This window comes from Astatotilapia calliptera, chromosome 17 (assembly GCF_900246225.1).
Source record: "Astatotilapia calliptera chromosome 17, fAstCal1.2, whole genome shotgun sequence".
Classification (NCBI taxonomy): Eukaryota; Metazoa; Chordata; class Actinopteri; order Cichliformes; family Cichlidae; genus Astatotilapia; species Astatotilapia calliptera.
In genome coordinates, this window is record NC_039318.1 from 26,136,289 (window position 1) to 26,148,856 (window position 12,568).

Consider the following 12,568-nt stretch of genomic DNA (forward strand, 5'->3'; position numbering starts at 1 on the left):
CACTCTAACCCTGACACCAGGACGGGTGGGGGCAGTTGAAGCTGCCAGGCTGGAAAGGGGACACCTCCGGCGAGGGCCCAGGCAGCACAATGCTCCAGGTCGGCTCTCGTAAGCCTGGCATTAGTTAACATCACAAATGGCTCAAAATACTTGACAATGAGGTCTCCATAAGGCAGTGGACCTCCAATCCCCCCTCCAAAAAAAAAATTAAAAATAATTATCTCTCTTTTACAAGACCTTTGAAACAATTAATGGAAATAGAAGTTTGATAAGGCCCGATTTTTTTTTTTTTTTTAAACTTTTTTTTCCCCAATTCAAGTTAAAGTTAAACTCTGAACACTTGATGCTCCAGACCTCCCTTTGGCCAAAGTGTCACAGAGTCATCACTAAGGTCAGACCTTTCAGGCAATTCTTTTTTTTTTTTCTTTTTTAAATCAGCAACATAAATCACCATCTGTGCATGTCAGAGGTGGTGTGCAGGGAGGGAGGGTGGGGGTAGCTTTGCATCGTGCCAGAATCAACAGTGCCATATGAATGGATAACAGAATGTTTTTAACATACCACCCAGAATACTCTCCACTTATATTAAAAAAAAAAAAAAAAAAATAACAGCTCTGAAATGTTCACAAATACAGTGTTAAAAGGTTTTGAAATCCATTGTTGCACACTCCCCACGTGGCCAGACATCAGTCCACGGCGACATTGGGAGCTACAGTATCATCAAACGGCTAAAATTGGGCAGGGCAGTAAGAACGGTGAGAAAAGATGACATTTGAATGGATGGAATGCAAGCGATTTTTTCCAAAAGGTGCACATCCCACACAATCTCACGTCAAAGTGCATTCAATGTTAATTCTAACTGGGCCACAAGACCAAAATTTGGCTAAAAAGACCCCCCCACCCCCATGCTACACATTGAGTTTTGGTAATGCAAGACAAATGTTGAAGGAGAAAGGGGGCTAAATTAAACAACACAGGGACTTGATTGTGAATTTCAACAACATTCATTACCTAGAGGGAACAATGGATCGACTTCCCTTCCCTCAGAAAGCAACACAAACATGGGTGACAGGAGGGCGATGGTGTAACGGGACACGCTGGTATCCATAGGTAACAGGTGTCACAACACATTCCACTTGCACTTACATACAGGCCGGAGAGAAGGTTGGGATGAATGGTTTCTTTAAACTTGTCGCGAGGAGAAGGGGGAGGAAGAGAAGTTAAGACCGTAAGCCCCTTTTGTTTTTGTTTTTTTTATCCAATGGCTAAAAGATAAAGAAAATATATTCCCTGTGGTCCAAAAAAGGGTTTTTATAGAAAATAGAGATGCTCTCATTGGGAGTTTCTTTACCTTGAGCTTGGATTTCACTGGGCACAGTCTGAACCTCAATTTCCTCCCCACCCAGGAAGCAAAATAAATGAAAAACAGCAAACTGGGGGAAAAAAAAAAAAAAAGAGTTTTGAATTTTCTGATTCGGGGGTAGTTCTTAACGAAGAAAAAAAGTATCCATGTAATTTGGACTGCTGTTTCTGCAGTGGTGTGTTGAACATGTACCCATAGTAACCACAAATAAGTGCAAAGTCAATGCTGATAGCCCCCTCGGACACAGAGCCGATCACCGGCGTTTACAGTTGAGAGTGCAGGGGTAGGTGGAGCCAGTTTCCATGGGTGTTCCTGGTTGGTTGGTTTGTTAGTTTAGCTGCCCCAACAGTTCCATTTCCACAAAGCCTCTCCTAAAAAATGGAGTGCCCAGCTCATCCAATGACACAACAGAACAGATGATAATGGGGAGAGAGGGTAGAAAATAGCAAACCTACAAGGTTTCCATCACCTGGACGATAGGCCACATCCTCTGTTTTCTTTTTTTGTTTGTTTTTGTTTTTTCTTTTGTTTTTTCTTTTTTCCATTCTTTCACTATTTCATTTCATATTCTTAGCTTTAAAAAGGCTCACCCTGGTCTAGCCAAATGACCAGCCATGGCGTGACCCTGAACAATAGTAGGCCTGGGTGACTATGTGCCGCTTTAACTAGACACAGTCATCATATTGTAGCCTTTGGAGGGACTGGTTCTTCCCAGCACCATCAGTTCCTCCTTGCAGCTGATGTGACTGTCCACCATAGGGTTCACTGCCCCACTGTTTCCTGAGGGGGAGCTGGTGGTGGCTGTCGCTGGCATTCCTCCCGGGCCAGGCTGCGACTCATACAGGACGCAGATGGATCCATCTTCGCCAATGCGGTAGGAAACCTCGAAGGGGTCCACCCAGAGCGTGAGCTCACTGGGCAGCAGCAGGTAGAGTTGCTGGATGGTCAGACCGATGCGCTGGCCTGCCTGCCACACCAGGGGGTCCATCTTGTGGTTGATGCGAATGCAGCGGTAACCTGAGCCCTTGCAGGGCCTGTCTGGAAACCAGTGGTGCTTATATTGCTCTGCAGGGAAACAAAGAGACAAGGTGGAGAAAATGTTTAGCTCTGACAAAAAAAAAAAAAAAAAAAAGCAGACACTTGTTACTAACACGTCAAGACGGCAAGATCATGTCATAAGCAAAGAAGGAAAAAAACAAAGGCGTAGTAATGTAAGATAATACAGGAGCCAGAGATCTGCAATAAACTGGAGGTTTACCGAAGGTTAAAGAGAAAGCAGACAGACTGTACTTTGTGTCAGATAAGCCCAGATGATTTAATAAGACTGTAAAAACATCTAATCTAAAAAGGGGCATCATAAAATGAAAACAACAAAGCAATTTGATGATATATGATATGCTTAATATTCTCCAAGTCTTGATCAAACCTAATATTAAACAAAACATTATGTTCAGCACTTTTTGTTGGCTCTCCGTATTATAAATGAGAACAGAAACACTTAATTAAGAATAGTATATCTTAATCTTGTGCTATGCGTTTAAGCCAGGAGGCAACTAAAATGTTTATAAATGAGATGCAACTGGTGCTGTCAAAGTAAGTCCAATGCATTACTATGCAAAAAGCATTTGCTGAAACCCGTTACTGGTTTAGACAGATCTTTTTCTGCAGAAAAATAAAAATGATTTAATACAGTTGATAAGTGCGTTTATTCTTAGGGAACTACAGAATGTTTCTGTAGGTGTTCCTACAAATGTCCCATTTAGCCTAGAGAGGATCCAATTCACAAAGTGTACCTAGATGCACAGAAATACAGAGTTATTGAACGCTCCAGCAAAAAGAAAGGAAAAACACTATCACCTGTTACAGGCCTCATAAGCAGCCATAAACAGGCCTACATGACAAAAAAGGCTGCCACTGAATTGCACAATCCTTCTACTGGCCTTCCTCAGTGTCACAGAGTCTCCCATGACTGGCTGAACAAAAACACCAAAAGTGTCCCAGCCAGGCATCTGGGGCAGCTCCGCCTCTTAAAGGGAAAGGGTTCCCATTTTTTTTTAATTTTTTTAAATCTGTCTGTCTATGTGGAAGTTTCAGATGTGCGCTGAAACTAGTGATTCACAGTGGCGCTACTCTCGGTATGGGTCATATTACTGCGCAATGAGTAGCCAATCAGACAGTTAAGTGTTTGAGTTGAGTTTGTGTAAATGTTAAACGTGGCCCATATTTTTCTGGTAACTTCACTTTTAAATCATAGAAAAGCCTGTCATCGCTCTCCTATGATAGCAGGACATTTTCAAATCCCTTTTGTTCCAAGCGTTTTATTTACCAACCTCTCACTTTATGATACACACCTACCCACCATTTACCCTGACAGGGCTCATCCATATTGAATTCCCATTGATGGTAACTTCATTGTAGCCAATGAAAAACAGGCTAAAGGAAGTGGGTCAGCATTCAGTCTAGGGCCCGGAGGCCACCTGTATGCACCCACCAGGATAATAACAACCCCTCCCTTCCTCCCCACCCTCCTCCTGTGCCTTATCGCAGGAGTCTGTATACTGCCGAGCTAATAGAGGGGCTGGCACTCGTGAAAGAGCACAATTGGCTTGATGAGCTTTCAGCCTCAGACAGAACCACAAAGGCAGCTACCTACCCCAGAGCAGCTGGGAAATGATCAGCTCAGCATGGCCTATTCTTAAAAACGAGGGCAGATGGGAGGAGGAGGTGGAGAGAGAGAGGGGGGAGGGGGGGGGGGTGGAAAAGTAAGCAGACGAGTGTGCGCTTAACCTAAAGAGTTTAACCAAAGAGGGTTGTTTACTCATTGTAGCTGACCTTGACCATGGCTCCGTTTTGGACCGTTGGGTAATTTCCATTTGAGAACCTTGTCTGTTACTTTTTAGACAAACCAAGAACCTTGCCTTCTACAATTACACAATCTCTGTGGTTGCAATCTGGCCTTTGGGACTCATTTCCTCACTTCCCTTTGCGCAGCACAAACAGGAGAAGCGAGGAACTCTGCTTTTCAGCATGCAGACACAACAGTAACTGTGAGGATTCAAAGCACAAAAGAGCTCCGGCTGCCCTATTTTAGCAGTGGCAAGGCCCACGGGGTACTACCACACACTCTCTTTTGTTTTCACATATTTCCCTCATCCAAGAAAACAAAAAAACAAAAACAAACCTGGACACGGTGGAGCCAATTTATTTTTCTTTTAGAAAATAAAGCTAATGAGTGTTGCACTTGCAGCTATACAAAGCTTATAATTTACACTATTTGTTCTAATTGATGTTTGCGATCACTAAATATAGGCTGTTCCAGTAGATTTCCCCTCCATTTTGCCTTTCCGTCTTCAACGTCTGCCTCTAGGCGCCCACCAAAACGTCTCCCCTCCCCCCACAAAGGCCTCACAGCAGACTCCAACTTTTGTCTGTTTACATACGCCAACCCCCCTGAATTGACTGCTCACTGGCATTTTGTGCAAATGCTTTACTCATAATTTCCACACACTATACCATACTGTTCATCCCTCCAACTGTGTGATTGATAAATAAAACCCCCTAGAACCATTTTCAGATATCAGCAGGTCCAAATGGTGACTTTTTGGTCATGATTGAAAGATGGAAATCTTTGTAATCTATTCTAAATAGAAATAAATAGCCTAACTTGCTCCATATGGACAGGATCTTGCAACCATTTAGCAGTTTAAGAGCTATTTTTGTGAGAGACTCTTATATAGGAAAATGTAGGTCATCTGCTGTTGCATGTGGATGGAATTAGACAGATGTATAGGAGCTTTAAGAGCCCTGAGAGAGGAATGCGTTTACAGCAAAAAATGAGACAATCCCTGAGCTGTACTGTTCTGCAACATCTGCTATAAAACCCAGTAATAGTCAAACTAAGCCTGGGTGTACAACTAAGGCTTCATTTCCTGAAAAGTAAAAGCATTGTTTTCTCCCTTGTCTACTCTCCATTCCTTACATACACATGTTAAGTGGACTGTGGGAACCCTAATGAAATAAATGTGAGACGTGGTGAAATATGACCTCATCTTTTAACCGCATGGTAATACCAAAAAGAGTGACATATGTTGTGGAGCAAATCAACAACCTTCCAAATTTAACACAAAGCAGATAAACAAAGGCAAATTAAGGGTGCTACACATCAAAAGGTCGTGTGCGCAGTGCCAAACAGCTAATAAAGTGTGGTCTTAACACTGACAGTCTTTCATTATTATTAAATCAGTTCGTTCTTAGCATTACGTAATCCTGTGTCGTCTCACTGGGGGATGTTTTTGCTCTATTCTCTGTGTGCACTATCGGGCGACTCAGAGGCGCACTTCCTTGTTCGAGCCAGTCGAGCGTCCCTCTCTCTCTCCCCGCCCCCACCCTTCAAGCTAAAAACAGCACATACATTAAACTTTAACCAATTCGTATTTTCAACATTATTTTTACTTCGAAATATTCATTTGCGTCGACGAAAACTGGCGACAAATCGCCTTGGATCATCCAGTGCGTTTTCCTCTCTCCGATGTGCGCAATTAGCGGTGCGCTATGGTAGCGCTGAAAGTGATACTTAGGAGAACAAAGAAAGGCTTCTTCTGAATCATTCTCAAATCTATTAGAACTCAAAGTTAACCACCGATCCGTGAAACAAACCCCGAAGTCGATGTGTGGAATGGTATATTAGAAGTCTAAAAGGGATTTTGTGAACGGAAGTGGATTTTTTTGTTGTTGCGTGTTTCCTTACCTGCCAAAATGTCCTGTAAGCTTTGGCTGAACGTTTGGACCTGTCGATCGTTTACGTGTCCTTTTACCCTCAGAAATCTCGACAGAAATCCGACGGCGGCGTTAATCTCTGGTTTCATCGTTCCCCGGGCACAAAGGGTATGCATTGAGAAAGGCAACGGCGACGATGCGTGCGCTTTTGTTGTTTTTCCCTCTGTTTGTCCGACTGTGCAGTCTTTCTGTCAAATTCGGAGCAGCGATCCTTATCTCTGGGCGTTTGGGTTGTTTCTCTTGGCATTTATTAGTCGAGGTAGAGGGGATTTCTCACTAGAGAGTCCGTGTGCTAGGACGGTACAGTGTTGGGAAATAGACGCCTGTTGTTGGTAAATACAGGGGTTGGAGGTCCCTTGGTGAAACGTTAACCAACCCAAAAACTCGCTTTCCTCCTCCAGAGTGACGGTCCCGGAGCCTGTGAGTGTGCCTTTATACAGCTCCCACCCTCCTCCTCACAGCTCCGTCATAAGCTGCTACAGCAACTACATCTCACCAATCCCAGGGCCTGCCACGGCCTGACGAGCCACATATAGGAGGAGTGTATGAGCCTTCACGTCACCGTTCTGAAAATAGAGGTACACGGCGTGAAATCGTGGTGCGTTCAGTCCCTGTTGGAAATTCGGGAAGTCGGGGGGAGGGAAAAAGGGGAAACAAACGACGAAAAACAATCCAAAATCACACAATCCTGCTCGAGGACGTGAACTCATATATTTATGTCAGAATTTAAGACAGAACTAAGAGATGTTTGAAAATACTGCAAGTCCGCGCGGCCACATTTCGTGTTGACGAACCATTTTTGTTGTTTTTATTCTTTGCTTTGTTTATTTCCTTTTTATGCCCGCTCCTGTTGTTAATCCTTTATGCACACATATAGCATAAAGAAGAAACAAACAGTACCCGACAATCTGGCATTCAGTTTCTCTGTACTATTCAAAATAAACGTGTTCAAAAAACAGTTTTGTGTTAGAAAAAAACTACTGGGGGAAAAGTCCGCTTTTGGCGAATTTTAATGTTAAATGAGCGACCTTGAACTTAGTCACTTTTTACACGTGAGTGTGATGGTTTCTGTGTTGCGGTATCCTATTCACCATCCGTATATCTGTTCCAACAGGTCGTCACAGTGGTGCAGAGGAGCTTAACATGCCCAGCAGCTGTGTACGTTTCTTTCATGTTCCCCCCAGTCTTACTTATTAACCCTTTCATCCCAGCCCTCTGCTGGTTCCTGTTTAGTAAATGCACCCAGAGAAACAAACACACATAAAAAAAGTTAAAAATGTAACACACATTCCAAAGTTCAGCTAGTTTTAAATTGTAAGAAAAATTCTAGTTGGTTAAAAAAATGACAGCATTTTCAAACTAACTTACAAAAATTACAGCTTTGTTCCCAGCACTGAAAACAACTGCAAATTTATTAAGCATTTTTCTTCTAAAACAGTCCAACAGACTTTATTTTTCCACTTTATGCATCCCAGAAAGACTCATTAATACTAGAGGTTATATGAAATTACCCACATTCTTCCCCAGAAGCCAAAAACATATTTAAAGTTTCAGATTTTCTCTTTGAACATATCCCTGCATCTAGAATACATAGTCATTCTATCACTGTAATAAAAAAATAGGGTCAAGAATTGACTTCAACATAAAATATGACTAATTTAAAAGCAAAATGTGCATTTAAAAACAATCTCTGCTTTGTCGTGAAGCTTTGTACTACAGAAAGTAAATGTCACAGCTACTATCTAAGGGTTGTTTCCTTCTTCTTACGTCAAATAAACGTAGACAGAATAGCCAGGTGTGTGTATAAGAAAGAACTGTTTACATTCCCCACTATATCACAACAATACACCAGTGCGTGTGGCTGAGCAGGCCTAAGAGTATTTGTACACACAAGAAACAGGAAGCCTCAATCAACTGAAAATTCAAATCTTGTGTGACAAACACACAGGAGGCAAGATTGCTCTAGATCTCTTTTCAAAGACCACTCCTTTACCTGCTTATTAAAATCAGTGGAAAAGTACAGGGTGTTATTGTTTGTTTGTCTCAAACACGCCCCCGATGACCCACTGCTTTCCAATCAGACAGACCAAGACTTTGCTGACTGGTTCAACAAGTGACCCAGAGGCACACAAAATGTAGACGTGTGTCTATGCACGTGTGCCTAGGGCACACACATCAGTATAAAGTTGTTGTGACACACACACCGCAACCCTAATTTTGACATTACCTGATGCAGGTGGAGACAGATCAGGCATTAAGCGGCTTTGTCCTGCCAGCTTTCTAGTACAGAGTCTGCCTTATGTCCAATAGTGTACACGTAAGATCAGCACAGATAAAAGTCCAGTGAACCGAGCCAGTGGATGTGTCCTGTTTCCTGCAGGCTCTACCCAGGCAGAACTCTAACCTAAACCAAATGGAGTACTTTCAGTAATGAGAATGCATTGGGGGTAAAGTAATTCTCTGTTAATACTGTTAATGAGTTCAAGTGTGAAACTAGCTAGATAGCTTTTATCATGCTGGTTGGTGTTGTCATGAGGCTGGGATTTCTGACTTCAGTGCAATACCCTGAAAAATACAAATATCTGAGAGCATTTTGAAAATACAACGGAAATAATGTATAATATAATGTATAATATAATGTATAATATAATGTATAATAATCTATCTATCTATCTATCTATCTATCTATCTATCTATCTATCTATCTATCTATCTATCTATGTAGTTGAAGGGTTCCACGAAGCTGCTCTCAATTATTGGGCTACTCAACAATCTTGATACATATCTTGATTACATAATTTCCAAGTACCATTCTGATAGCACATTTAATCACATTTCCCTTAAATCCAACTAAATTGCTGCATTTTTAAAAATATTATATATTATATAATAATATATTTTCATTCACATGACACCAGACTCAAAAGTACAGTTACATTCAAGAATGATGTAAATTATACAGTTTATTGTATGTTATGTTAATGTATGTTAACATATGTATGTGAAATTATAAATTTTAACCCTTTCTCGTGAACTTTTCTTTTGATTTTTTTTTTAAATTCTGTGTAACAGTGATGATATTTGACATTTAAACTTAAAAGTCTCCCCACTGACTGACCACATAATAACAAATGTCCCAAAACTGTCTCAGTTCCTGGTCATTTTATCTAAAGGCCACAGAGCGCAGGGGAATCCTCAAAGTCACATACAAATTCATACATGAGTAAACCCCCTTCTCTTACCACATAGCAGTTGTCAGTAGCGTCTCACCCACACACTAACTTGCTATCTTGTGAAAAAGGGGAGAGTTTCAGAACGCTACAGAAGACCTGGCTATTTCTGATTTAGAGATATAAACAGATACAAACCACTGTTTTACACCTGTAAGCTATTTATTACACTTAGGTTTAGAATTTCATTTCCCGCAATGCCTATATTTATTTTTTCTCTCAAGTAAGCAACAGACTATTTATGTTACTTTCATTCTCCTGCACTCTTTACATGACACTGAGGTGGAGTTTTATGCCATCTATATATGGACAAAATAATGTCCAAGTATTAGGGATCAGGGATAGAATTAGTCCCACAAGTTGGTCAACATTTAAAAATATACTGAAGAGAAAAACTCACTGGCAACTTTGTTGCGTACACTTGCTTGTTGACACAAATTCAGTGAAACTCATTGCATTTAAGCTTATAGACATAGTAAAGTTGACCTGCTGAAGTTCAAACTGAGCATCATAATTTGGAAGAAAGGTGATTTAAGTGAGTTTGACTGTAGCATGGTTGTTGGTTCCAGGGACGGTGCTCTAAAATTTCAGAAACTATTGGGATTTCCCACACAACCATCTTTAGTTTTTACCGAGAATGGTCTGAAACACACAAAATATCCTGGGAGAAGTAGTTTTCTAGCTGTACTGAGCTGATAGCAAGGCAACAGAAACTGAAATAACCACTTTTTATAGCCAAAGTGTGTAGACAAACATCTCTAAATGTACAACACTTTGAACCTTGAAACAGATGGGCAACAGCAGCAGAAGACTACACTGGGTGCCACTCGTGTCAGTTAAGAATGACAAACTGAATTCAGCTAGCACAGGCTTACCAACATTGGACAATAGAAGACTGGAAAATAGTTGCCTTGTCTCATGAGTCTTAATTTCTGCCGCCACATTCAGATAGTAGGGTCAGAATTTGGTCTAAACAATATGAAAACATGACTCCATCCTGCCTTAAAGCACACTTCAAGCTGAGTCGTTCCAAAAATGTGAAGTCAGCAGGCTGTTTGCCAACAATTGGCCAATCACTGGCGCCATTCAATGAGTCATTAGAGCGACTCCTTCACAAAAATCAAAAATAGGATTTTTGAAATGAGGGAAATGGCTACACAAAACCAACACCGTGGTCCATGAGTTTGATAAAAAGAAATAGACCGAACAGCAGGTAAACCATCGCCTCAGCGTCCTCCTTTGTTGTGTTCTGTTTGTGTCACATACAAATGACGTCACAGATTTTCAGACTCGTTGCTATAACGACCCCGTGCACATTAGGTGGTACTCAATGGAAATCAAGTAGCGTTGAACTGAGCCAAGCCGAGTACGTACTAGTGGAAAAGAGGCTTTAGAGCCAACTGGCCACAGTTTTAATGTCACAGCCTACCCGAGTACTGTTGCTGACTATGTCCATCCTTTTATGACGAGATAACATTCATGGCTCAAATCATCTTGAGTTCACTGCACTTAAATGGCCTCCACAGTCACCAGATCTCAGTCCATGAAGCTCCTTTGGGATGTGGTGGATTGTTGGTTGTTTATCCAACAAAAGAGCAGCAACTCAATGAAAATATCATGTCAGGATGGACCAGAATCAGTTTCAACCAAAAGGTTCTGTTTTAAAAAATAATAACAATTTGTTTTACAAAGGTTGCAGGAAAACAACTGAAAAAATTATTTAGCCACTGCTATGCAGTAATATTCCAACCTCATAAGTCTAAAACAGAAAGCTAAAAACGAACAAACTAGAGAACTGTTTTGTGATTAGTGACAATGATAAAGCAGATACTACTAACTAATCTTTGTCTTGAACAAGGAAAACAAACTATAAATGAGCCTTTCCAAAAGTTTAATATTTTATGACATTTTATGTGAGTTATGGACTTCTTAAACTACTTCTACAAAATTCCGTGGCTGTTTTTTTTTTTTTTTTGTAATTTCTTTCTAAATGTTACCACTGAAATCTGCATTCATCCAACAGCAGGTACAATGCTCAAGGAGAACAAAGAACAACCTTTTCACAGCCAGCTCAAGGCAATTAATTTGACTCTCAAAACACATATTTTGTATAGCCTGTGACTTTAACTGCAGTTTGGTCAGGTCACATAATTCTCGCTCACAAATGCCACTGAAGAAGGGTTTTTATCCCCACTGGTCCAGGGAGAAGCTGCCCCTGGGAATGTAGTAGTAACAGTGACATAAACAAGATTTTTTCAGGCAAGCGCAAAAGTCCACATCCGCACCACAAAAACATCTGTAGACAGGCAAAGTGCCTCATTACTGACAGAAAGTGTGTGTGTGTGTGTGTGTGGGGGGGGGGGGGGGGTGGCTGAATTTTGTCACCTCAACAGGGAGATAAAAGTTGAAAGAGAAAGAAAGTAATGGCAATAACAGAGCAAGCTAGGGAAGAATAATTAAACCTGGAAATCCCCAAACCTTTCCTGCTCCCTTTGATTACACAGTACACCTAAAAAGAAACAGAAACAACAGAAATCATTTTGTACTACTGGCTGTTTTTCATGTGTGGGCCACCAGTACCGGGTAAAATATGGCCCTGCTTGTTGCTAGACAAGGGTGGGGTATCCTGTCGTTGGGTTCTCAGCTAGGGTAATGAATAGAGGCTTTTATCTTGAAACCACATGTGAACTACAGTAGAGGAAAGAATGTCAGGTTGGGATTTGAAGAGAGAGCTCTTGGCTGCTTTCTGGAGTGGGCAAAAACATTCTTCGTTTACAGCAGTGAATACAGCAGGGCGTTTATGAACATGCTCGGTCTTCCATGAGGGTAAAGAGACCAGCAAGAGACACCAACATCTGCGGGTCAAAGAAAAGTTAAACCAACACAGGCTCTATTCATCATGATTCAAGACAATACAATGCCCCTGACGTTCCCAGCACACACATCTACATATCTGAAAAACATCCCCCTTGACATTCACTGATAATTATCTCTCTTTGGGCAGGATCCAGCTTATCATTTTAGAGCAGTTTCAGTGTCAGCAAGCGTACCCATTTGTACCATAAAATGGGATTTCTCATTACCTGAACCACTTAGCATGTTTGTCTTCACTGCACTAAAAACTGAAACCTGAACCGTTTATAAAAGATATGTTCGCTTTATTATTTGGACTTTTCTATTGCTATTTCTCACTATTCTC

The 12,568-nt window shown here is 41.2% G+C and overlaps 1 protein-coding gene across 1 annotated transcript; it reads right to left on the bottom strand.

Annotated features, from left to right (window-relative positions):
- Positions 1 to 272: 272 nt before the first annotated feature.
- On the bottom strand, positions 273 to 6,621 carry btg1 (B-cell translocation gene 1, anti-proliferative). The gene is made up of 2 exons (XM_026146806.1): positions 6,111 to 6,621; positions 273 to 2,428 (listed from the first exon to the last, which is right to left on the bottom strand). Exons 1-2 carry the CDS (start codon positions 6,253 to 6,255, stop codon positions 2,025 to 2,027), a joined length of 549 nt encoding a protein of 182 aa, XP_026002591.1. The 5' UTR covers positions 6,256 to 6,621; the 3' UTR covers positions 273 to 2,024.
- Positions 6,622 to 12,568: the final 5,947 nt, after the last annotated feature.

Coding starts and splice junctions, on each gene's coding strand:
- btg1 (XM_026146806.1), bottom strand. CDS start 6,255: ATGCATACCCTTTGTGCCCGGGGAACGATGAAACCAGAGATTAACGCC. Junction 2,429..6,110: donor CTTACAGGACATTTTGGCAG/GTAAGGAAACAC, acceptor GTTTCCCTGCAG/AGCAATATAAGCACCACTGG.